This window comes from Paramisgurnus dabryanus, chromosome 7, assembly GCF_030506205.2.
Source record: "Paramisgurnus dabryanus chromosome 7, PD_genome_1.1, whole genome shotgun sequence".
Lineage (NCBI taxonomy): Eukaryota > Metazoa > Chordata > Actinopteri > Cypriniformes > Cobitidae > Paramisgurnus > Paramisgurnus dabryanus.
Window position 1 is genome coordinate 37,803,595 of NC_133343.1, and position 27,812 is coordinate 37,831,406.

The window sequence follows — 27,812 nt, forward strand, 5'->3', positions numbered from 1 at the left end:
GACGAAGGGAAGGAAAGGGAGAGCGCGAGGGGGCTGTTTGCGCGTGTGTAAACATCACAATGACAGCTCACAATGGGTTGCTTTAACGCGACGCTAGCCCTCCGCCAGTCAGCCGCGCTCGCTAGCTTGTTAAACAACAAATAATTCCTGTGCCCGGGGCCCGCGCTCACCTCGGAAATGGCGCCGAGTTCATCCTCTCTCTTCTCATTAGTTTTGATCCCGACAAACACTTTGAATCATCCCTGCGTTGCTCTTTTGTCTTAATTGCCTTTTTTCCGACATAGTCGATGAAGACGTATCTTTTAGCTAGCCACATTAAAAACAAGAAATTTGTTGTTTATTAAGCCTCTCGCCTGTGAAGTGTTATTAGATATAAAAAGAAAACTTTCATCTGAAAGCATCCTCGGCAGGAAGCAGTCTTGCGGTTAGCGTCGCCTAATGTTGGTTTTTTTAGAACTGCCTATCTCTGATTGATCATCGGGGTTTGTTTGTTGACAACCTTTCTGACGCAATTAACAACTGAAAGCACCACTGTGTACTTCATGTCCTCATCTTGAAGTGTCTCAATATCACATCCTGTTGACTCAAATATCATTTTTCCAGCACCATCAACCCCCTTTATTCTCTATGTGAGCCTACCGTGTATTTAAGTGTTATAAAAAGTTTCTGTGTAAACAAAGCTTGCGCAGCGCAAGTTTGTTTATGCAGTAATCTTCATCGTACGGTTGAGGGAGCGCGTTTTACGTTTCGTCTGGCATAACCACCAGAGCCGAGAGTGAGAAAGTGAGTCGTAGAAAAGTCTTACGAGAGAAAAGGGTTTGACTCATTTCACCAGTTTTATCGTGGGCCGTGACGGTCTTTGCAAAATGCTGGAAGAGAGCACCTGTAAGGAAACCCATGAATTAGTCAAATTTACACGTGGTTTTGCAATTTATGCAAGTTATTTCTTTTCTTTTTTTAAGAGTTTGTTAAGTCAGTATATATGGAAATGCGTAATATTAAAATGTTCCACTTTTCAAAAGATTAGTAAAAATACTTTTATGCATTTGGCAGACACTTGATCATTATGTATGTTACCTGGGAATCAAAACCAATGATTTTGGTACTGCGCTGATCTTTACCACTTTACTAAAAAACACATTAAATTATTCTGATATTCTCCAGGTTAACTTTTGCTAAATACTGCAACCTGGTTCCAAATTTACACCTGTCCACATCTTTATTGTTCACACGTAAGATGAAGTTTCAGCCCATTCATGGCAATGCTGGATTTGTGTGTCATATTCTCATGCATATTTAATTAGGCTTCTATAAATAGGGTATTTAGTTGAGGGCGCCTGGCCAGTCAGTGTGGGAGGGGAGAGCAGGGTGTAGGCAGTTTTTGGGTGAGAAAGTGGTTTAGGGACTGTCCCCTATTTATAAACCTTCGTCATATTGAACACGGCACAGGTCAGCATGGAAATAATGCTCTTTTATTGATTTATTGTAGTCCTTTATGTTTTCCATGATACCGCTGGTATGTAAATCATTGTGTGAGGGTGTTTATGTGTGTCAATACATTAAAAGGGTAATAGACATTTTTATGTAGTATTAAACTATACAGTTAGTACAGTTCGTTGTGCAAAACACAGTCATATTGATTTTTGCATTTTCAACACTCTTTACACTGATTGTTTGAAGTGATTCATTTCCAATTTTTTCCTTTCAAGTGGCACAGATCGTAAATGACCCATGGACGTGTAAGCAGGAAGAAAATGCATAGATTCCGATATTCTCCCATCAGTTTCACGCCTCATAAGAATCAATACATGCATTTGCGTCCGCAATGCAAGCGGACAGATCAGATATTCCTCACTTGTCGCGCGTCATTTAAAATGCGATGCCGGCAAATGACGTCAACTCGGGTGGACACCACCCCCAATCATATGACTCTTCTTGGAAGCGCATCTTTGGCACGACGGCACTACGTGGAGAAATGTCGAAGTTTTTTATGTCTTTTTACAGAACTAAAGCGCTATAATCTTGTATAATCAGTTTGCCAAAGTTTTACTTCCTTTGTGGTTTAAGCTGTCCCGGGTCAGAATGCCTACCTTGAATTGTTTCATTAATTGATTAGTTTCAATTCTGATATCGAATACGAGTCACTTTTAGAAGATGATGTAAACAGGTCCTGAAAAAAAAACCTGAAATAGTCAACAAAGCTGAATTGGGAATCAAGATTTGCTATGTACAGAACTGTGCAAAAGTCTTGTACACACCAAACACGGGGCATCGTGTTACTCGCGGGATTTAACTTTGTGTCATGCAAATTTTTTTCCTTGAGTTGAATATTTTCAATTTGGGTGAAGACGCGCTTAAGGCAAATAACGTGTGCTTTCGCGGCAAACGCAATGTCCATATCGCGTCTTTTGCAACCCCCTGCCCCCCACGTACACACCAAACGCGGGCCATCGTGTTACTCGCGGAATTTAACTTCGTGTAATGCAAATTTTTCGCTCGAGTTGAATATTTTCAATTTGGACAAAGACACACTTGAGGCAAATAATGCGTGCTTTCGCGGCAAACGCACCGCCCATATCACGTCATTCGCAACCCCCCAATATATATGTTGTTTGTTAAATACATATACACATGTGTGTGTATTTATATATACAAAATAATTACACACAGTTCATACATATATATTATGCAAAATATTATGCTTTTATTTTGTATGCGATTAATCGTGGTTAATCTTTTGACAGCCCTAGCGTCTTTGCATTGACTTTGTATGTAATCTACTAGCACAAATCGTTGAACTCACGTCTGGTGCGTATGCCCCATTAGGCCACCATGCCAGAAATAGATTTGTTGTTTTTGCAATGTTATAATGATCATATATAATTGTTTCTTAGTCTCTTTAATAGAACTAATACATCCTTTAATAATACATCCAGAAAATAAAGAAAAGTTGTATATAGTACACATTAAAACTTCTAAAACAACAAGTCTGTTGGTGGTGGCGGCATAAAACTTTTGCACATTACTGTAAATCCAACCCTAAAGATGCCTTGTTGCTTTTGATCACCCAATAGGCATCATGTGCTGATGCTTTATTCTGCATGAAACTTCGTGACATCACAGTGTTCGCAGTTTCTGTATTTTTTATTTTTTTTTGGACTGAAGAGGAAGTTTTGAGTCATGAAAGTCACAGTACAGGTGTGCATACGTATATAGCACATGGATTTCTTTAACACAGGGCAAAAAATAGACATTGTCAAGTGCTCTCTCATTTGTAAGTCTAAATGAAGAAATGTAAATGTAAAATCCTGTTCCAGTAAAAATAGCTATAGCTAATAACATAGGCAAATGTACTTAAAAAGCAAAGCACTTGTCAGAGCTTATCTAAAATAAAGTCGCACTTGTTGTATTGTAACATGTTTTTCCAGCACTATAGTAACCTTATCGCATTAAATCTTTAAGACAAATATACAAGTATTAATGTGATGTAGTGCAGTGCAATTTGTTGTGTGTGTCCGTGGTGTGGACAGTCACTGTCAGACAGCACAAAGTGGCTCCTTTGTAGCCTGTTATTATATTCCTTCCTTATGATGTCATCCCACAAGTCCAGTGCATGAGGAGGTCAAACACACACACACACACACACACACAAACAGCTGGGTTCTTTAGCCGAGCGTCTCGCTTCGCAATTTTTTTTCAAACTCCTCGAAAGTACAACCAGACAGGAACCCTTTCCTCTTTACTATCATCCCACTCTCTTACGAAAATGAAATCTCGACCCATGTGTTTTGCACGCTTTCCTGAATCTTCATGTGCCTAATAACAAGGTGCTAATATCAGATAATAGAGTCTGAACTCCACCCACCGAGAAGCCCAGAGGTTTTGGACGTTCCTGCGACTGTTTGTTGAATTGTAGGAGTTTTTAGTACGATGAGGGTGGAAAGAATGAAGCAAGTTATTTACTCAGATGGTTCTCTGGTGTAGGTGTGAGTCTCTGCCCCTGCTGCTCTGTGGGAACACGCTGCTTGCTTTTCTTGGTATTGGTGCCTTTTTTTTTTGCTCGACTGGAGAACGCTTTTTTCCCAGTAACGCTGTTGCTTTTGTTTGCTCTGGATGGCATGTCTGATTATTTATGGTGAGGGGGAAGGGAGTAGTCCAGGCAGTAAACATGTGACTGAACTGTATTTTGTTTTCCATTCTAAGGGCCGTGTCCTCTGACAGATATTTTGAAGGCTAATAAACCTTTTATTTGCTTTATGAAGAGGGAAGGGAGGGGGAAAGAGACAAATAGATAAAGAGAGGAGAGAGAGGCAATGTTTATATTGCATACAACTCTTACAATTTCTGTAGTATGTATACTGCGCACAGTGTGCATGTGTTTTGTATGCGTAAAATACCCAGATGGCCTATTACAGTTCATATCCCATAATGCATTGCACTAAACCTGCTCTTGCATTTACAGTGTTACGAATGATTCAAAAGTAATATAAACCACAAATGTAACATCACTTCTTGATTCACTGCTTAAATGAAAATTTGCATTAAAATGCTAAATGATTCTTTGAGTGATCCCTTTTTATCCCATCACAAATATTTTCATTAGGCCTACCTGCTTTCTTTCAGTGTTGACCTTGCCTGTTTTTTTTTGTTTTTTGGCAACTGATCGTTGCACATGTGACTTACAGTAACTGTAAAATTGTTTGAAGTCAGCAGAGATGGAAAACTGTTGCATTGTGCCCAGCTTTGTTATCAGTGAGCCAAGAACAAGGCATCATTCGAATCCTTGATGTGCAACAGGCCTGTTCTCAAGGGATGGTTTTAACCCCCGAACACAAAAACACAACACTATAAAAACTGTTTTTCATGAACTTTTGTTTTCTCACACTGTTTTTCTGTCTTGTTTTTAATCTCACTCAGGCCTTACAAGTTGCTCGGCAGATCCTTCTCCGACAACAACAACAGCAGAGCGGCGCCCACAAGTCCCCCAAAAACAATGAAACACAGCCTGCACCACAGGTATGTCTGCGCTCTATTTCGATAAGTATTTCGGGGCTCAAAAGTTTGCAATTGTTTCATTCAAGTATTAACTTTGTATGAGAGGTATTGTAAAATTCTTTAACCCTTTAACTGGCGCAGCCCTTTTTGAGTGGAGGGTGGTGAAAAAGTGATGTACACCTTCAAATTAATATAACTCGGACATTTTTTTTGGTCTAGAAGCCTAATTTTGGTCTTGTTTTAAAGAAGAATCTTTAAAGTTTATTACAGAAGTGTCTGTAGGTGAAAATATTTTTTTATAGCAGTTTACATTTATTTGTAATAGATAAAAATGCAATATAGTATTATTTTTAATTATCAAAAAACTGGGGTTTATGTTGGTTTGCTGCATACTCTTGTCACAAATGAATAAATTAAAGTTACTGCATTATTATTACTGCTAAAAGGTTTTGAAATATGAAAACTATATACTTAGACCTTTCCAACAATATATCGTTTGTCGTGATAGTTTAACATTTACATGAAAAATATTGAAGTAAACTTAGGTGTCCATCTCACGGGACAGCGATAGTTAAAGGGGTTAAACAAATAAAAACAATACCAATGAGTTTATTGAACCACATATTATATAGGGGAGCATAGCACATATCATTTGTAACCCTGGACCACAAAACTAGTAAAAAGGGTCAAATTTGTGAAATTGAGATGTGTCATCTCAAAGCTGGATAAATTAGCTTTCCATTGATGTATGGCTTGTTAGGATATGACAATATTTGGTACAATATTTGGAGTCTGAGAAAGTTTTGATATATTTACAGTAGGACATATACAAAATATCTTTATGAAACATTAATATAAAAATTTTGGCATATATATGTATCATTTAGATTTTTTTGCTTTTGCTACAAATAAACCTGTGCAACTTAAGACATGACTTTTGGTCACATTTGACTTAAGATACATTTATTAACAGACGTTTACAGTCACCTGACTTTTACATCTAAGCATTTGGCTGATTACAAAAGCTTATCATTACAAGTTCATTTTATTTTATTATGTTTATTCCCTTGGAACCGAACCCTTGACCTTTCACGCTGCTAACGCAATTGTCTGCCAATTGAGCTACAGGATAACTTTAAATCTGACTTAAAGGATTAGTCCATTTATAAAAAAAAAAACCTTCCTGCAATCAAACATCTAGAAAACTCCAAGACTTTAAATTGAAGGATTAGTCCATTTTCTTAAAAAAAAATCCAGATAATTTACTCACCACCATGTCATCCAAAATGTTGATGTCTTTATGTTTTTGAGGAAAACATTCCATGATTTTTCTCATTTTAATGGACTTTAATGGACCCCAACACTTAACAGTTTTAATGCAGTCACAGCCGGAGGAAGATGAGAAGTTGTGGTTTAAAGGGCATATTTTAATCGTTTCACTAGATAAGACTCTTTGAGATCATTTAGAGTTCTTTGAAACTGCAATTTTAAACTGCATTAAAACTGTTAAGTGTTGGGGTCCATTAAAGTCCATTAAAATGAGAAAAATCCTGGAATGTTTTCATCAAAAAACATTCCATCTTCTCTACTGAACAAAGAAATACATCAACATTTTGGATGACATGGTGGTGAGTAAATTATCTGGATTTTTTTTTTTTAAGAAAATTGACTAATCCTTTAATTTAAAGTCTTGAAGTTTTCTCTTCCTGTTTGATTACAGGAATGTTTTGTCAGCATTCAAATCTGAGACGCAGCAGAAAGCATTCGTTTTATTTCTTTGTTGTCAAGGAGAAATAACAGAGATGTGTACACTACGGGCACTGACATAAAAATGTGTGTGTGTTTGTGTGTGTTTATGTGAGTGATCAGGCATTATTTGTTTACATTTATACGGTCGGTTGGTGGCACAACATGAACGTGTCAAAGCTTGACAAACAGGAAATTAATGCAGGCAGGGCTGAAGAGGTGGCACATTAGGGTGTAGCGTTCTTTCATCTTTTACGACAATCTAACAGTCTCTGTCTGTTTTTTACACTTTATCAGCACATGGATATCCACTGCACGTGTGCGCTCATTGTTTAGTACAGTAAGGATGGCATTTGATTTCACATCAATTCTCTCTGTAACAGTTAAAGGGGGCGCCCTGGAGCAGCTCTTCCTCTTGTCTCAGCCTCCAGGCTTTTTATTTGCCTAGCCTTTGTGATGCAAAGCAAATCCGGCCCTTTTCATTTTCCCATCCGCGCCTGTTTTAAAAGAGAGCAGCTAGCCGTGTCTGATGCAATATTTACGTTTATTTGAGATCATTCTCGCTGAGATCTTTATCTGTGTTTGAGAAAGGTGGATGTTGTTTGTTTCATGGCAGGATTGCAGGAGACCAAGGGCCATATTTGTTGATTAACACAGATCTCTGTGTTAGGAGCCTTTTTATGTCTGTATGGGAGTTTTAATTGTGTTTGCCAACGCAAGCATCACTTACTTTTATTCATAAGATCTTATATTAAAATTTACCCATTTTAAAATTTACCTATTATAAAACTCAACCTGTACTGTTTATGCTATGGTCATTCTTGATAATCTTTAACTTCTTACACTCTGAGGCTATTTTGGGGATTTTTGCCTGGATTTGGCCTACCCAATTTCAAAAGCTTCCCATACCCACATGCAGAGGTGCACATACAAAAGTTTGGTATCATTTTACAGGAAACCCTTTGAAATTACATAAAACACTGTTAAAAGTGCTAAACATGGTTGTATGTGTTGTCAGTTCTCTAATAAGCACAAAAATAAATAGGCGCTTTTTGATGTTTTTTTTTCTAAAGTCTGTATTTAAAAGTGTATAACTCTGGCCCTGAGTGGTAACGAAACCTCCAGACAGTTTTGTTTGATTCCAGCAATTGCCAGCTTACAGAGGAAAAAGGAATTTTTTCTCTATCATAATAAATGCAAAAGTTATTTTACTCCAACTGATGGGAGGACTAATACGCTTATGGTGTACAATTTCTGCCAAAAAACATTTGAAGTGCTCCCATAACCACATACAGTGGAATAAATGCAATATCTTTATATCATTTTGCAAAAATCCCTTTGAAGTTACATAAAAAGCTGTTGTTTGTGACAAATAGTGTTATTTATGTGGTTTTTCATATACTAAAACACCAAATTTTCTTTTTTTATGTTGTAAATACTATCTTTGATAGTGTATAACTCTGGTTCTGTGTGCTCTAGCAGACTGCAGACAGTTCTGGTTGTTACCAGCAGCAGACAGTAAACACCCAAAAAAAGAATGAACTCTTTAGCATGTCGCATTCAAAAGATATTCTCATTTTACTGAAGTGTGCGAAAATACATTTTTCATATAAATATTAATTTTTTGTTTTCCACATATAATAAATAGCAAGGGATTAATTATGCACACAACCAAAGAAAATGCTGTGAATGGACTCATTTTTTAGAGTAGGACCTAAAATAAAAGATGGTGTATCATTTGTGGCTATATGTGCTATATGAGGCAGTCCACACTCAAGTTTCCCATATGTTTACAAAAGACAATTTTTTACCTCATTATTCATTCGATGATTGTTAGATAGGTGATGATAATAGGACAAAAATAACGCTGCAGACTTATTCCTGAGACTGAGAGCTTTCATTTGATATAAGACTTGCCCATGTTTGTCATACTTGAAAAACATGAAATATATGAATATTAAAAGATATTAAAAAATATCGGGGGGGTGATGGTGTAAATTAATTGTAAATAACTTTCTTACAGTAAAAGATATGTCAAAGTGATGCATATCTGCAGAAAGTAGAGAGTCTAAGCTTTCAAACAGTATCTCATATGTGGTACTGGGTCCATGACAAACCATTACAAATTACAGGAATATTTTATATTAAGTCAAAATAAGATAATTCTGGACCCGGTACAGGGTCCACAGAGTTAAAGAAGTTTTTAAATCTTGAGGAAAGATGTACAATCGAAGATATTGGATATAACAAATTGAGCACTGCTATAAAGGATAAATGCTTAATGTGGCTGCCTTCCGGTTAAATAAACCAATCATGAGTCCCACTTCCCAACCTATGTGCATGGTCAGTAGCTGAAAATACTTTGAACGAAAGGTGTTATTCAGCACAATTTGAGCTTAAGAAACAAAAGTTATGGTATACAAGTTAATTGTTGGTCAGAAAAATGTTGATTATGTTGAATCAATTTTAGAGTTATCAGTATTTCCTCATTCAAGTTTAAGGAGTTTAGTCTTGCATGACTGCAATGACTGCAATGCATGCCCGGAGGCGTTGCAAACATGACTGCTTACTGGCGTGACTTCTTTGAAGGGACTTTGGTACAACTCATAATTGTGTAGTAAATAGTGATTTTTGATTATCTGCATAGCAACCACCATTAATACCTTACCAACCGTATAGCAAAAAGAGATATTCAAATCACCTTAGCAACCTCATACTGTAGCAATGCCCTGGTGACCACCCACAACCCCATAGTTGTATGCAAATTATTTTCACAATTTCCAGAAAATATAAACATCTGTTTTTGATTGCCATTGTACCACATCATTAACAGGTAATTTCTCTAAAAGAATGTGAAGACGACACTGCAAAAATGCTTCGGGGTGAAATACGGCAATGATGACCTTTAGTTTCCATGTCAGTTTGTCAGGATTGAGATAACGTCGGAAGGATCAAGCTAAACAGCTTTACTCATCCGGACTGTTAGTACATAGAGGAAGAGCAGACCAGCTTTTGCAGACAAAGACGAAATTAAAATTCTAATTTATTAATGTATACAGAGAGCATGGCCAACCTGTCAGTCAAATCAGTGCAAAGAAAGCATCTGTGTTGTTTCGGTCATTTACCCTTTTTCTTTTTTTAACTAAGGCTTTTTTGCAAGGAACACTAGCGTACTACATACAGTACAGTTTATACTATAAGCATATCATTATTTTATACTAGTTTATTTTTATACTAGTATGCATACGTTTTTAGCACTAAATACGTGTTGTCACTTGACGTCATTATGTCTTTGGGTGTATATATGTTAAAAATGCTTTTACTTGTGTGAATATTTATAATTTTTTGCATGCATAAAATACCTGGATTGTCAACTATATGTATAGTATACATCATGGAGCATTTTGCAGAACAGTGTTTTCCATTAAGTAATGCAATACACAAATGCAAAATAACACGATGAGGCCTTGTAAAAATAATTTTGACACTTGAAATATTTAAACAGTATTGAGACTTTTGGCAAAGATAATTCATTCATTACTGGACATAGAAATTGAAGTCACAATATATACTGCAAATACTACAAATCTACACACTGTGCACTCTCTATGCAGTATATACTTTAAAAGTAGTGTAATATACTATGTCTTTATCTATCCTTTCTACAATCCAATAACCCTTTAGTGCATCTAAGCACTTTATATTAACCTGCTGTCTCTTGTGATGATGCATCAGTCATAAGATGCTGATCTCTATTAGGTGTAATAGCTGTATGGTGGCGCCTTAAGCTAGCGTCCATTGCCCTTGTTATTCCAATTTTTTTTAATTCAGTTTGTGGCTCTGCTTTATGACCAATTCACCATCCACCAAAGACTTTGAAGATGTAGGTTTGTGGCTCTGTTATACTGTATGACCAATTCACAAATTTGGACTTTTAGTCATTTGATCATGCAGTGCTTTGTTGTCAATAACAAAAACATAAAATTGCTGCGTGCTAAATGTTAATTACTGGGCTGACCGGGAACATAGGGTACGGCGGTGAATTCATGAGAACATGTTACCAACCATTGAGAACCAGTGGGAGTGTCCTGGCCATCAGGATGACATCATTTAGAGGATTTAAGATGTAGTGGCCTGCGAAAATCTGAGACTAATAGTTACAATGCTTCTGTTTTTCCTAATTTAGTTTTAAATGTAAATTTAAACACAGAAATTAAAGAGCACCTATTGTCTGATTCACGTTTTTACATTTCCTTTCGTGTGTAGGTTTGTATTAGTACATGTTAACTATATGCAAAAGATACATAGCCCAAAGTAAACGATGAAGCGAGTTATCGACTCCAACAACTTGTAAGTTAACTCTTGTTAGCAACCGAATCTTTCAAACATGGTAATGAGCGTCAGATTTCTGGCTGACGTCAGAGGTATTCAGGCCAATCACAATGCACAGATTAGCTGGTCAATCAGGGACACAGAGCTTTTCAAAACCAATGCATTTCAGGAAGAGAGTGAAATCTGGAGCTACAAAAATTTATGGTATGTGGAAAATAATGTGTTTTTTAAACCATAAACCACACGAAGACATTGTATTATACCAAATACACAAAATAAAGTTGTTTTTAGCAATGAAATAGGTGCTCTTTAAAAGGTTTCAAACGATATTATGAATCAGATTTTATTTTTATTCACATGTATGCATTTGCTTTTATTCAAAGCGCATTACAAGATATACATTTTTATACATTATTATCAGTATGTGTTCCCTGGGTTCAAACTGATGGCCTTTTGCGCTGCTAACGCAAATCTCTACCATTGAGCTATATAGGAGCATGATACAGTGTACGCTCAGACTTTTGGACGCCTGTGTTTTACCAGGCTTAAAAAACTGAAGGAAGAAAAAAAGAGAAATCTTTATTAATATGACACGGAACACCATAAACATCTGGTGTAGTGACAGCCAAGAGCAGAGGCTAAACACACTTGACTGCTCAAAAAATTGAGAGTAAATCAGCAACAAAATGACACGTGTAATTAAAAGAGTCCATGCCACTTTACCATTGTACACCTACAGCGGAGGAAGCCAGAGAGAGAGTCAACAAGAGAAAAAGAGAGAGAGAGAGAGAGAGAAGACGATAGAGAGAGTGCAACTCCCTCCTTGCTAATTACGGTTATCACTGAAATGGTAGGGCTTGAGTCATTAGTTCCATGTGCATTTAATTAGAGGCAGTCTGAAATTGGATTTAACTTATTACTTTTTCATGGATCGCTTTCTTGTCATCACTTCAAATTGGATTGCAGCCCCAGGTAACTAATTATGCCCGCCACAGGATCAGGAGTGGAGAAATAGGTAATTAGGAACAACACTTGCGGACCTTCCTTGATAGTCCAACCTCTCCACAGAATGAAGGAAAACGAAAAAAGACAAAAAAATGAGTGGGGATTCTTTGTAGTGATGTTGTAAAAGCAGGTGTGGTTAACTGTGCGTTGTTGCAAGGCCTGATGGGAAGGGAGTTGCCACCTATGCAGGATTACAGTTTGGTTGCCGATGTTATTTTGACATGATTTTTGCTGCAGGCCAAATGCTTGTACCGGGCACGTTGTGGTTTACTTGATTGTTGCACAGTGTAAATGTCATTCTTATCCCTGTGTACCCTGTGAACTTTCGCCGTAAAAGGCCGCTTGAGCGTAAACTTTTGCAATTCACGCTTGAGTTGTTGAGGAGATACGGGGAACGAGCACGCATCAGTGGGCGGCTCAAAAAGGAAAGCCGCTTGTTTTACACAGACAGTGTTGATGCTTGTTGGGATCAGCTAGTGTGTTCGCTTATTTTTGGTGGAAACGACGTGGTGCGTGCCAAACATGTGCGAGTCATCTGGAGAAGTTTGCTGTTTGTACAAAAAAAACTTGTAAATGATTGAAAGGCTTATGGTAAAGTGGGTGAAAAAAATCCCATAGGCTTACTTTGAAGGAGCAACCTATGCCAAATATAGGGACCACAATGTGAGAGACTTCACTTGGGCCTGCAAGCAACCACCCAAAACACTCTAGCAACCACAAACAATCTTTTAAAACACAACAGCAAACACATAGCAACAACCTGGCAACCGCAAACACACAAACAACCTCTTAAAACACCACAGCAAGCACATAGCAACAACCTGGCAGCCACAAACACACAAACAACCAGTCAAAAGACCTCTGCAAACACATAGCAACACCTTGGCAACTCCCTAACAACCTAGCAAATGCAAAAAAACAAACAACCCCTCAAAACACCTCAGCAAACGCATAGCAACACCCTTGCAACCGCAAACACATAAACAACCTCTTAAAACACAACAGCAAACACATAGCAACAACCTGGCAGCCACAAACACACAAACAACCACTCAAAAGAACCCTGCAAACACATAGAAACACCTTGGCAACTCCCTAATAACCTAGCAACCGCAAAAAACAAACAACCCCTCAAAACACATCAGCAAACGCATAGCAACACCCTGGCAACTGCAAACACACAAACAACCTCTAAAGCACCACAGCAAACACAGAGCATCCACCTGGCAACTGCAAACACACAAACAACCTCTTAAAACACCACAGCAAGCACATAGCAACAACCTGGCAGCCACAAACACACAAACGACTACTCAAAAGACCTCTGCAAACACATAGCAACACCTTGGCAACTCCCTAACAACATAGCAACCGCAAAAAAACAAACAACCCCTCAAAACACCTCAGCAAACGCATAGCAACACCCTTGCAACCGCAAACACACAAACAACCTCTTAAAACAGCACAGCAAACACATAGCAACACCTTGGCAACCATCCCCAACTCCCTAACAACCTGGCAACCGCAAAAAACAAACGACCCCTCAAAACACCTAAGCAAATGCATAACAACATCCTGGCAACCGCAAACACACAAACAACCTCTTAAAACACCACAGCAAACACATAGCAACAACCTGGCAACCACAAACACACAAACAACCTCTTAAACCACAGCAAACACATAGCAACAACCTGGCAACGCAAACACACACAAACAACCTCTTATAACACCTCTGCAAACACAAAGCAACACCTTGGCAACCATCCCAAACTCCCTAACAACCTAGCAGCTGCAAAAAACAAACAACCCCTCAAAACACCTAACCCTGGCCACTGCAAACACACAAACAACCACTCAAAACACTTGGCAAACACATAGCAACACCTTGGCAATCATTCCCAACTCCCTAACAACCTGGCAACCCCAAACACACAAAACACCTCTTAACAACACAGCAAACACATAGCAACAACCTGGCAAACACAAATAAACACACAGACAACAACTCAAAACACCTCAGCAAACACATAACAACACCCTGGCAACTGCAAACACACAAACAATCTCTAAAACACCACAGTAAACACAGAAACAACCTGGCAACCACAAATAAACAAACAAACAACCCCTCAAAACACCACAGCAAACACATAGCAGCAATCTGGCAACCACAAATAAACACACAAACAACCCCTCAAAACACCACAGCAAACACATAGCAGCAACCTGGCAACCACAAATAAACACACAAACAACCCCTCAAAACACCTCAGCAAACACATAGCAACAACCTGGCAACCACAAATAAACACACAAACAACCCCTCAAAACACCACAGCAAACACATAGCAGCAACCTGGCAACCACAAATAAACACACAAACAACCCCTCAAAACACCTCAGCAAACACATAGCAACAACCTGGCAACCACACATAAACACACAAACAACCCCTCAAAACATCACAGCAAACACATAGCAATAACCTGGCAACCACAAATAAACACACAAACAAACCCTCAAAACACTTCAGCAAACGCATAGCAACACCCTGGCAACTGCAAACACACAAACAACCCCTAAATCACCACAGCAAACACATAGCAACACCCTGGCAACTGCAAACACACAATCAACCTTTTAAACACCACAGCAAAACAGAGCAACAGCCTGGCAACCACCCATATCACCCAAGCAACTGCAAATAAACACACAATCTGTCAAAACACCTCAGCAAACACATAGCAACACCTTAGCAACCACCCACATTCATAAAATAGGGTTTTCTAGTGTATGATGCACTGATTGCAGGATTTTAACTTTGTTAGGTTAATTTTCTGGAATGTAAGCAGAAACACTTGTTTTCTCAGACTCTGCTTACAAAAAATTTCATTTTTCAGTGATATCACAGGAAATAATCAGTGAAACTGTTTTACAAAATTTTTCTCTTTTGGCTTTTCTCATCTTCCTTTCATCGCATGCAGTCACTTGGAGGGCAAGTTGAGGTCAAACAATAATGTCCTCTCACTTCACCAGACGATGAAGATGATGAACCAACACCCCTCCTTTTCACACACACACATACATCTTCATAGAGTGCTACATGACACAGTACAGAAGTCTCTCTTTCCTTAATGCTCTCTTTCTTCTTTTTCGCTACAATCTTTTTTTAACTACAGGTTTTTTTTTGGTGGAGACCCATGGCATTGTCCTGACACATGTATACCACAGTGCAACAATCTGTAACTCATTAGTGGTGCGGTGTGCTGGGGCTCGCTGGAGCTCAGCCAGAGCTTCCAGCCTCTCTTTCGGACAAACCCAGCCCAGCTTAGAGTACAGTCCAGCCAAGAGCCATCCGACACGGGCTGCAGTGTCTCTGTCACCCCCTGCCCAGCTCCGGAGGTGACAATAGGCTTTCCGGAGCCACGATTGGCAGGTGGCCCAAAATGGAAGTCCGCCGGCTATGGTATTGTCAGTGTGGAGGGGACACATTGGTGCACCGTGATAAGTTGACTTTTTTGTCCCTTGCAGAATTTGTTTGTGTAAATGTATAACAGGCCTACGTGGCTTATAACTCATAATCCCTTGCCTTTTACTCATTCTGTAGACCTTCTGTAGGAACCGTCAACATATTTCTCATTCCTCCATCTGCAACCGTAGCCACAAACCGTTCCCGCTCTCCTCGACCGTTTGTTTTTTTTAGTCATATTGTAAGAATGCATTATGCGTAATGTGTATATGAGAAACAGGTTTGGATGATGCTGTCGGGATGAGGTCATCACACTTTTTTCCAGATCGTCTGGCCTAGCCAGTGAGTAACGTCCAACCATCAGTTCGCTGTCGCGTCGACTTCGAACGCAGGCCCTTAAAGCTACAGTGCCATTTTCGAGACCTTTTCACTTCAGTCATGTTTCTTTCCCCCCTCGCGTCTCCTCCTCTTTCTCTCCTCATCCCTCACATGTTTTCGGCTGCTTTCTTCCACAGATGTGCGGTCCTAACAGATGCATTCATCCTGCGGGGAGTTTATGGATTGATGTATAGAGACTCGAAAACGCTAACTGCTATATGAGATGTTTGGTGAAGTCTCTTGTGTGAAGCCACATCTGATGGGCTGTGGGTTTACTGGAGAACTGACAGCTGTCAGCGGTTAGCATGATATACTTGGGACAGAGGAATATTGGCTACTGTGATCACCATGCATTTTAGTAGTTTAACTATTATAAGAGCGTCTATCTGTCTCTCACTTACTTTGTCTGCTTTTTAGTTTAAGGAAGAAAATTGACGTTAAGAGTAGACAAAACACACATGGTGTTGGTTTATATTTATTGAGATATTAAACTCGTACCCTGCTGTGTCCTATTGCAGCTTTGTTTGTAAAGGTCGACTGAGTTTGGTAAAGCAAAGATGTTTATTTGATGTTCAGTTGCATTTCATTTTTGATCTGCTGCTTCGTTGTGGTTTATTAAAATAGCTTCGATTTATTTAACTGTATTATGAATGCATTCATATTTACAAATTTTTGTAAATGTTATGCATTAATTTATAATTTACGTTGTGATTTATTTATGTTATTTATTTGACCATTTCTTATCTCTGATCTCATTTTTATTTAATTAAATGCAATTAAGATTATTCATTAAAAAAGCTATTTTATTTAAAAAAAAAAGAAATTAAACAAGTTTTTAATTCAACCTATTCACTGTTTTAAAAGGATAGTGTGTTTTTTATATAAAAATGAACTCATTGTGTTAATGTGTTAGTTGTCATTTTTATGTAAACAGGACAGCTTAGTTCAACCAGTTCACAGTTTAAAAATGGTAGTATGTTTTTCTTTTCTCGGTTTGAAATGTTTTGATGATGCCTCCAAAAATAGTGTCTGACTCAAAAAGCACACACTCTGAATCAGTCACAATAGCACATAAAGAAAACAATATTCCCCCACCCACTTTATTTATGTTGCACACCACTGACAAAAGCTCATGTTTTGACTGAACTGGAAGCAGCGCTGAGCACTTTTACCTTTTCAGCAAGGATAAATCAAACAAGATCTATCCCGCATTTAGCAGCTTTGTGAATCACAGCACAAATGGCTAAATGCGCATATAATTGTTTGCGCCGTTTGATGTTGTCTGTGATAATTTCATGTTCTCTCAATACCTTGTGCCAGATATCATCATCGCACACATACTGTACTGAAACTGCTTTGGTTGTAATAGTCACCGTTCAGAAATGACTCTCAGCTCTTTCATTAATAGATGTGACATTCAAGATGTGTATGTATGTGTGTGTGTGTGTGTGTTTGGTCCTTCAAATGAAGGTTGTTGCCCATAGCACCAGCTGTTTGCTGTTAACAATCACACCTGCTCTGATAAAACCTGTTTAAGTAAACAGCCGATTACATTAAGGCACAGGACAGCATTACAAATGAGCTTATTTAGACACGTGCAAAGGTCTGAATCTTTTGGAACGAAGACACCAAGGATATCTACGTCACGGTCGTAGTACTGTAACACATCATGTAGTCTCGCTGATTGTGCAATGAGTCTTCGGGGTTTATATGACTGTGCAGTTTGTCATTGCACCCGTATGCTAAACCCAACCGGGTTACCAGCAAGCGCTTATCTGGGATCAGCCCAGTGTCACCGTGACAGTAATACGTGGAACCGCAGAGCTGATCGGAGATGAATCGGGCGATTGTTTGTGTGTCAGTCGCGAAAAGGAGTCAACCTGTGCTTTCCAATTATCTGTAACAAGACGTAAATGAATAGTGTTGGTTCTGTGACTCAGAAAGTGATCGAGTGAATAAACAGCGAGATCTATTAGACTACTTGAATAGAAAGAGTATGGGTAATTATGGCGTGCAGGCCTGAACACAGCAGAGAGAGAGAAAGAGAGAGAGAGACAAGTAGGAGGCTTGAACTGTATGTCTGCTAAATTTATCATGAGCCCTTTGGGAACACTGAAATGAGAACAGTGGCCTATTACTGCTAAGAAGGTGTTTTATTGAGAATATGCCCGACATTCTGCCCAGGGGAGCAGGCATGGGAGAGAGGGGGTATGGCCGAGTGGTGTGTGCGTGCGTGTGTTTGTGTGTGCGCGTGTTTATATGAGTGGCTACATGTGTGATGTGTGCATACATACTGCTTGCCTTTTTGCCCTTGCTCAAGTCTAAGTGCAATTACTGTATGTTCGTGTGCGATTGTGTGTGTGTGTCAGGGAAACAATGAAGTAGTCTTTCCTATACTTAATTATTAACAAAGCTACAGCTTGTATAGAAATTGCCAGTTTACACACTTAAGTCTTTTAAGTCTGTAAATAATATAAGCATTTCTAGGTCACTGATGCAGTACAGAAACAGGATTTAACATGATTTTAAAATGTGCCGTGAAGGTAGAAATGTATTCTTTGAAATGCCATAATACATAAATATGGTATTCAGAGTCATGTTACTACAGCTCCACCATTGTATGTGTTTTAATTTAATTTATTCTCAAAAAAATAAGTTTTTTAATACTACACTTTTTTTGTTTGTTTGTTTTTAAATAATCCGTTTTGTTTAATTTTTGATTTTCCATAATAAAATAAGCACCATTATTTAACCTCCTAAGACCTGGATGTCCACATACATGGACATCACATTTTTTGATGTTTGCACCATAATACTTATTTCTGAGTAACTGTAACCTATTGTACACAAATGTGGAAAATGTTCAAAGAAAAATATTTGGTTATTATATTTATTGGTTCTTCCTATCCACAAAATAGCTGGAAGAAATCTGGAAAAAAAGAACAAACCAAAGCTCGGGTCTTGGGAGGTTAAAAATGATTTATGTTATAAATATAGTGGTAATATGGATTAATAAATATCTTTTTTATTTTCGATGTAAATATGTGTAAGAGTGTTTAATAAACTGTAATATTTATTTGTAAACCTGTCAAAATTTGACAACAAAAACAGCTTTGATTAGATAAAAAAGTGTTAATGTAACTAAATATCCTTCTTTTTTTAAAGTGTAATACAAAGTACGCCAGTAGAGGGCGAACCCAGTTTTCTATGTTTTCCATCTCTTTTAAAAGAAAGAGTGTGAGAAGGTGATGATGTTTTAATCACTTGCTATCTCTGGGCACTTAACACGTTTTACAGCAGAAGTAAAGATGCGACATATGATGTTTTATGTTGTGGAAATTTGTGGAAGTTGCTTAACTCAGACATTATCAGTCTGTGAAAGAAAACAGCACAAATTACACTTGTAAGGTTGAAACTTACTTTTAAAGTTACACATTTTCAAATTTACATTTTTTTTTGAACGTCTTCATACAGTAAAAAATACTGTACATTTTTATCCATTATATTTAACTAAATGTGTCTCTTTTATGTGCATTACATAAAAAAATACATATTTATTTTTCTTTCTTTCGTTCCTTTCCATGTAAGCTTTGCTTTGTTACCGTAAACAGCCTCACTAAAAGAACAATAACTTTCAGGACCTATCTGTTTTTTTTCTCTCTCAGTGTTTACGTATGTGTTTGTTTAATTAAAGGCTTTCTTCAGGCTTTCATTGTTTCACAGGCACAGACAAAACTCTTACCGGGGTCACAGGGTTAACAGCCATCAACGGCGCTGCTTTTTTCTTTTTGTTTTATTTAGCTCCGTTTTGTTCTCTATCTCTCCCTCTCTCTCTATTTTTTTCCTGGGGTCCCACACAATGGCATTGCTTCACCTGCCCCCGCGCACGCACACACACACATACATACATGCACACACAGGCGCGCACACACGCTCGCGCACGGCCCGCGGCGGCCCCTGCCGCTGCTTGTGTCCCCATTTGAATTGATTATGTTTAGAGGGCCGCTTGTGATTGGTGGAGAAAGGGCGTGGTTGATTGGATAGTTTTGTATCTTGTCAGCCGGAGAGCAACCTCGCGCGTGCAATCTGTCCACATCCCCGGGAAAGAGGCTCGAGACGCCGTAGCACGCGCACACGCTCACTGTAAACGCCTCTCTCTCCCCCTCTCTCTCTCTATTTCGGTCCCGCGCTCCGCGGCTCGTGTCTTCTCGTCTTCAGCGACTCTACAAACGGCCCGCATTCCCTCTGTTTACCCTGCCAGCCAAATGGAGTTTGTCAGGTTTGTCAATTTGATTGATTCTGTAATTTTCCGCTTTTTACGGTGCTGTGAAAAAGTTTTACAGTGTAACGTGTCCTGAGGAGATCGCAGCGCGTGCTGTTTGTGTTAGTTTATGTCAGTGTGGTTGGTTAGGAGACGCGTAAACACTGTTGCGATTACAAGTTGATGTTTGGATGCTCACTGAACTCAAACGATCTTTTTTATTATTTAATTTTGTTTTGAGGTGTATTAAGCAGTTGTCAGTTTGTTTGTTTCTTTAAGTGAAGACGTTTCTAGCTGTTTATATTCGATGTTGCGTTTTATTGTCTTTTGTTTATTTTACATGTATGCCTTCGGCGGACAATTTTATCTAAAGTGACATAAAACGTACAGTATTTTTATCAGTATGTGTGTTCTTCAGATTGAAACAAAAACCTTGGCATTGTAAGCTCCAAGTCTTACAGAGTGAATTACAGGAACCTGCATATAAAAGCGCCTTGAACTTTTTTTAGCTACATTTGGGAAGGGGTTTTTATATTTTACATGCTCATTTGAATTTTTAGCTAATATGCTATGAAGTATTAAATTTATGTGAAATCGTCTAATAACTGTATTTAGTGGTGTGTTTATTTGTTTGTGTCTGTGATTGTGTTGTTGGGTTTGTTCCACTTCACTGTTACTCATTAATAAAGGGCAGGGACTCACTCTGATTTGACCCTTGTATTGTGGGCCCTCATAGTGTGTGTGTGCACGTGTGTGTGTGTGTGTGTGTGCACGTGTGTGACCAGGAGTGTGAATATGAAAACTTGCAAAGTTTTGACAATCTTGTGATCTACACAGTACATACACATGCATGACACTACACTACACTTCACTTAACAGTTACTTTCTTCTGCAGCTTTACTTAGATATATGTACTTATAGAGATGTATATGCTACAGTATAATAATATCAGTGATGTTTTATTTAAAGCAAATGTTTAGTCTGACTTTAGTGATGACATAGATGCACGCTTCCTTATAATCAACCACATGCTGCTGATCTCAGTACAGTGATTGTCATTATTTACACTGGCAGAATTGTGGTTCTGAAGAGGATCAATGATCGGGGTGTTGGGGTTTCAGTAAAGGGGGGCAGGAGTGGATGGAGAAAGGTTAAGAAAGTTGAGGCTAAACTGGAGCATTGCATAGGGTAATGCCGCACAGCTGTGACCACCGGGCCCCTTCGTTTAGAGAGAGAGAGGTGAGAGCTGATTGGTCTGACAGTTTGTAATCAGAGTTGATTTATTGTTCATTAGTAGTGCATTAGGACCCGCTCTGGCTGGGGCCGAAATGCATTTATGTTGTGCCCCGACAGGCCGCGAGCCTGCCAACACCTGTCATTTCTACCCCTCGACTTAAGCAAGTGTGTATTAGTGGCAAGGGAATGAGAATGTTTGCATGTGTGAGAATACTTACATGTACGTGTGTTTGTGTGAGATTTGTTATTTAATGAAGAAAAGACTGCGGAAGTGTTGTATAGATACTGTAGGAAAGTTTTGGGAGGTGGTGGGAGGATTATTATTTTAGTGACCTATTTCACAGACCTCTCACTCTACATTGTGCAGCATGGAGAATACTTTGACGGTGACACACAACATTAACAGCTGTTCATTTCCGTTGTTCTGAGTAAATATACGAAAAAAAGTTTAGCTTTTTCCTCATTCTTAAGATGTATTTCTTCTTTTTCGCCTGCTAAATTTGTAAGCACACCAGGTGAGCTTTCTCTGTGGAAGGTGTAGTGTTGTGAAGAATGGCCCTGAAAGACAATTTTACGATATGCAGCAAAAACAGTGGAAGCTTCCACAGCTCACAAATCTTGTTGTGTCAACACTACATAAACTTTAAAAACAAATTTTAAAAGAACAGGATAAATTCATAGGCATTGTTTGTTTCAAAAAGCATTGATTTTCATAGTTTTCATTTGTTGGAATACCTAAAGAAAGTCTTTGAGCGAAAGCTGATTACACCAAAGTACCAGAAAGACATAATCTTTTAGCTCTTTGCTGGTTAGCTAACACTATCTCCCCACTTTAAATATTAATTGACCCTCACAAACCCGTGCCGTACAAAGACAAACAGCACGACACAACAGATCAAAACACATCGCAATTTGCTGAAGCCGTCATGAAAACGCGGATTAGTGTTGTCGTTGTTTGGCGTAGCACAGATTGGGGACCTTTCCCGTGCGAGGATGTGACGACCATTGTCTCGAGTTAATTCTCAATTTGAGGGGGATTTGTGAGACTGTGATCTTAATTAAATCTCCACCGACTCCAATAACGCCTCTGAAGGCATGCGCGCCGTTGCGTAACCTCGCTGAGCTGGTAAACCATAAATCATATCAGCAGGATGAGAAAAGTGAGGGAGGAAAGGGGCGTTAGGGTGTTTTAGAAAGGTGTGAAGTGGTCAAAAGCAGTTTCAATGACATCATTGTTTTTGGTGGCACATGTCAGGCACTTGGTTGAGCGTAACCTTGTGTGAAGTTGTAAGCTGTGTGTGTGCATGTTTAGAAAGTGAGGAAAGCCTTTGCAAGGGTCACCCAGGGTTGCTTTGAGGTGAGGAATGAGTATGTGCATGATATGAGTTCACCTCAGTGTCGTACTGAGCAGACAGAAAGTCAAGTCAGATTTTTTTAAAACCCGGGATTTGTGGGTTGGCAGCGTTAGTTAATACATTGTGGTAGAAGCTAATTGTTACTGATAATAATAGCTGGTAATAATGCATTTCATTTGCATGCATGCTTTGGAGTGTTGATGAACAATATTGCTAAAGCATACTACTGAGTAACCAACTAGTACTACTTAATTTCATTTTCCATAATTCTTTTAAACTAATCTTAAACAACTTTTTTATAATGAAACCAGACCCTTGTCATGAACATGTATAGCCTATAAAAAAATTAAAAAATCTCTGTGGCTGCACGAAAACGAAAGAGGAAGATATAAAATAGATATAGATAAAGTATGACCTAATGCACTTCCTTTGCTTTAAGTTTGTACTAGTGCCTATAGTGTCCCATCTTTGTTGGTTAAGAAAGTAAGTATGAAAAGGTTAATGAAAATTTATGTAATGCTCGTGTGTTGATTTTTTTAGACCGAAATGATTTGAACGCACGTAACATCATAATTGTGTCTTAGTAGGTAGGTCCTTCCCAGTGGTACTTGAATACAGCTCCAGTCAGGACGATCTTTGACATTTTGCACATTGGTACCCCTCATGAAAATCTAGGATTATTTCTATATAGCCTAAATAAAAATGTACAGTGTCTTTGTGCGTATCAAATGTGATGTGTTTGAGGGCTTTGTGAATGAGTCGTGGGCAAACAAACGGAGACATATCGAGGCATGATACATGCCCGTGGCCTCATAGCGCATCTGTAACACACCCATTCAGCTTTTTATGCATGTGTATGTGCTTTATGCTTTACGCAGCAGCAGCTTGGAGAGTCTTAGGGTTGATGGTGTAACCCGTCGTTGGGCACCTGCAGTGGGGCTAAGTTAGTGAGGGAAAGGCAGCGCTCTCCCGTATCCCGTTGTTATTGCTAACATGAACCTCATGCTCTCCTTCGCCCCTGCTTGTTTGTTTAACGGTGAACCGGGCCAGCTCTGCTCTGAGAAGTTGTTTGTTTGTGGTTTAGAAGTTAATTAAAATGCGATCAGGGTTTTTGTTTTTACAGTTGCCCTGAATGGGCCGATCCCCCCCGCAGAATCTGCTCGGTAAATGGGCAGAAAATGTGACTATGATTATCCTGTTTATGTGAACTGTAAACGGCAGTGAGGCAGCCAGAGCGAAGAGGGGGGTTTGTAATCCGTCGTTCAGCAATGGCAAGAGAGCCTAATATGTATGTACATGTCTTCTCTAGATTGTATTAGTTTAGAATAATAATAGTAAAAATACATTTTAAACACTGTACAACATGCAGTGTCTGTGATTTTTGTTTTTTTTTAATTCACTATAAATTGCTTTTTTTCCCCCCAATAGTACATTTTTAATAAATAACTTTTTAACATAACCCCGTTTGTTTTTGCTTTACAGTAAACAATTTGAATCAAATATGTTAAGCACAAATCGGATATTCAAATTGCGTGGGAGACTAATTACGCCCCTCGTGCAGCGTGAAATCCTCATTTCCACGGCACGCCGCGCAGAACAATCGTACGGACATTACCATTCCCTATATCAACGGACGATGTAAACCAAGAGGCTTCAAACAGACGAAACCTCCTCTGATTTCTCAAGGGCTTGTTATTTTGTACTTCTCAATTCTATTTGATGTCCCGACAAAACAAGATGACACCTGGGGAGCAGGCATTAAAATTTGATTTTCCTTTTTTCCTGCCCTCTTTCTTTGCAACCTGTTTTCAGTACGGGCAGTCCGATGTGTGAGACGCACTGATTGAAGTCGCCCCCCCCCATAAGTCTTCACTCTTCATCTTAATTGCCCATTTCTCTCTCTCTCTTTCTCCTTGCATGACATTTGCTCTCTCAAAGACTTGGTTGTTCATTAAGTCAATATCAGTGTTTCTGAGGTTTGTCAGATGTTTCCTCGTTAGAGCTGTAGTGCCGGGCGTAGTTTCCTGCACATTGTTATGTAGCGAAGACGGACCGAGTAGTGGACGGTATTTGCATTTGTGTCCCATATAGTCGTTCTCCCAGCAGTCATTGTTTGTGTCTATAAGCTACATGTACTGTAATTCTCCTTGATCAAATTTTATGCCCACTGAACTTTTACATTTATTAAGAAGCACTGTTTTTTTGCAATTTGTATTTTATGATTTTTCCAAATAGTAATAAACTTAAAAAAAAAAAAAATAGGGGTATTAGCATTATTGTGACATTTTTAAAGGCTTTTAATGGCAATAAAACCTTAGGCACAGTTATGAATTTCCATATTTGAGACGCTACAGATGTTTGCATGTGTTGACATGTAAATGTTCATCATACATTATATGATGTGTATTTTGTGTGTGTGTATGGGTATGTTTGGAAAGGGCTGGTGGACGCAGGCCTGCGCTAGCTAGCACATTGCCTACAGTCACACAGCAGCTGTTAAAGTTTGTGTATGTGTGTGTGTTTTCAACACCAGCACCTGGCCAACACCACTCCTTAGTGAAATTCATAACCGTCAGCTTTCTCTGGTTTGCTCACTTTTTATCCTCCTAACTCTTTCACTTACATCGCAAACAAATCTTGTGCTATTTAAACCTGTCCAGTTGACAGCTGAAATATGCATTCATAAAATTCCTCGTATCTTGTTTAGCCAGAAATCTGCCTTTATCTCCAAGTATTTTCATCACAAGACGACTTGAAATATGTATTTGTTCTCTCCCCTCACCTCTTATCAACCGATATGGCCGTTTACAGCAATTCATAATAATAATTCCATCTCGCACACATCCACAATTACGACCAGAGGAGGAGAGGGAGCCGTGCCGAACGGTAAGCACCGGTATCCCTCACTCTTCTTAAGTGCTGCTGATATAGTGGCCAGGATGATATTTTTCAGCTGAAGTGGTTCTGCTCTGCGGCGGTGCGTCTTAAAGAGATTCCAGCTCATTCACCAGCGGATTAAATGCTAGTAGTTACAATGATCAATAGGTTAAGAGAAGGCCCATCCCTCTCTCCACTAATGACCTCAGTGGTAATGGGCAGTAAAATGCAAGCTGTAATAGCCTTTCCACTAGAGCTGAGGTTTTGTAGAAGTGGATACGCATATACTGTACACACACACACACATTAATATGAGAGGAGAGTGTGATGCTGGTGTCAGTGTGTCTGTAAGGTGTGGATATAAAGGGTTTAATTGGCATTGTGTGCCTAGATGTTGTTAGCAAAGTCTTAGCTGTTTGTTTTAAAATTTCTTTTTTTAAGTAGATGAAAGATGACAAAGGCAGTTTCGCTTTTGGATTAACAGACAAAATTTACACAAACATACTAATTTGCATTCTGTGTGTTATATGTTATAGTATAGTATAATTATAGTATGTTATAGAGATGAACTGATGTATCGGCCAATAATCTGTATTGGTCGATAAAAGCAATTTTTCACAACATTGGCTGATAGTTTAAAAACAATAGTCATGGCCGATATATCCTGTCAATCAACAGAGAAAAGTTAAATGCAATGAATTTGAGCACTCTGTACAGGAAATGTAAAAAAACATCACTAATTTAATGTTCAATATTAATGGTCATTATATGAAAAAATAACATTTAAAAAATGTAATCTTCAGAATTTAGTTAATGCAAGTTAATTTATCGGCCGATAGTTTAAAAACAGCCGATAGTTGAAAAAATTAAGGTAATCTACAGAATTTAGTAAATGCAAGTAAATTTATCAGCCGAGAGTTTAAAAGCAGCCAATAGTCATGACCGATATATCCTGTCAATCAAAAGAGAAAAGTTAAATGCAATGAATTTGAGCACTGTGTAGAGGAAATGTAAATAAACATCACTATTTTAATGTTCAATATTAATGGTCATTATATGAAAAAATAACATTTAGAAAATGTAATTTTCAGAATTTAGTTAATGCAAGTTAATTTATCGGCCGATAGTTTAAAAGCAGCCGATAGTCATGACCGATATATCCTGTGAATCAAAAGAGAAAAGTTAAATGCAATGAATTTGAGCACTGTGTACAGGAAATGTAAATAAACATCACTATTTTAATGTTCAATATTAATGGTCATTATATGAAAAAATAACATTTAGACATTTTAATCTTCAAAATTTAATTAATGCAAGTTAATATAACAATCGGCATCAGTATCGGCAGATATCAGTCTGAATAATCGTATCGGTGGAAATTTTTTATAGCGGTGCATCTCTAGTTATAGTATATTATTTTATGTTATATGTTTGCCTTTATTTGATGGTTTCTAGGGCTACGGTATTAAAATTATAAAAATTATCGCTAATATTCTTATTGTGTTATGCATATCAAAATGACTACTTTACTTGGATACTTCAAAAAGTTATGTATATTGAGATTTTTAGTCGATCTAGATAGCAAAGAGAAGGAGAAGACAAAGGGACAGTGATGCTTTTTTTCCCATTTTGTTTTTAATATTATAAAAAAAACGTTATTTGCATTATTGTATTGCATATTGTGTATCGTATTATCTAAGAAGTTATTGCATTTTTTTTAGTATCGTGCAGCCCTAGTGGTTTCTGTAATTCTAGTTTTGTTATTCCAGTTTGGCATATCTAAGTTTGTTTAAAATTTGCTTTAAGCCTGAAGAAAAAGACATTTTTTGTTGTTTGCACGATAATACTTAATTCTGTGTAACTGGAACCTGTTGTACACAAACGTGGACACTTACACTGCTTCATGTTCAAAGAAAAATATTTGTTTATATTTATTGGTTCTTCCTAACCCCAAATAGCTGGAAGAAATCTAAAATGCAAGCCAAACCAAAGCTTGAGTCTTAGGAGGTTAAAGATGTTTTTATAACTGTTTAAAAGCTATGAATTCAGTGAAATAAATGATGTACAAACCAGCAAATCATTTTATTGCAAAGTTTGCATTGTTGATTTATTTTCTAGTTCATTACAGTTATGAAAATTAGTCTTTTTCAAATAA

General features: G+C 38.2%; 1 protein-coding gene across 10 annotated transcripts in view; it reads left to right on the forward strand.

The window, feature by feature from the left end:
* foxp1b (forkhead box P1b) overlaps positions 1-27,812 on the forward strand; it is a 234,659-nt gene that overhangs the window by 155,663 nt on the left and 51,184 nt on the right. For 9 of the 10 annotated variants that reach the window (XM_065279803.2, XM_065279797.2, XM_065279796.2 and 6 more), the window contains one exon: positions 4,918-5,016. In XM_065279803.2, coding sequence (XP_065135875.2) covers positions 4,918-5,016 — 99 coding nt within the window. Of the gene's footprint in view, positions 1-4,917; positions 5,017-19,866; positions 20,208-27,812 lie in introns of those variants that run through there. The other variant, XM_065279806.2, reaches the window with a different exon arrangement.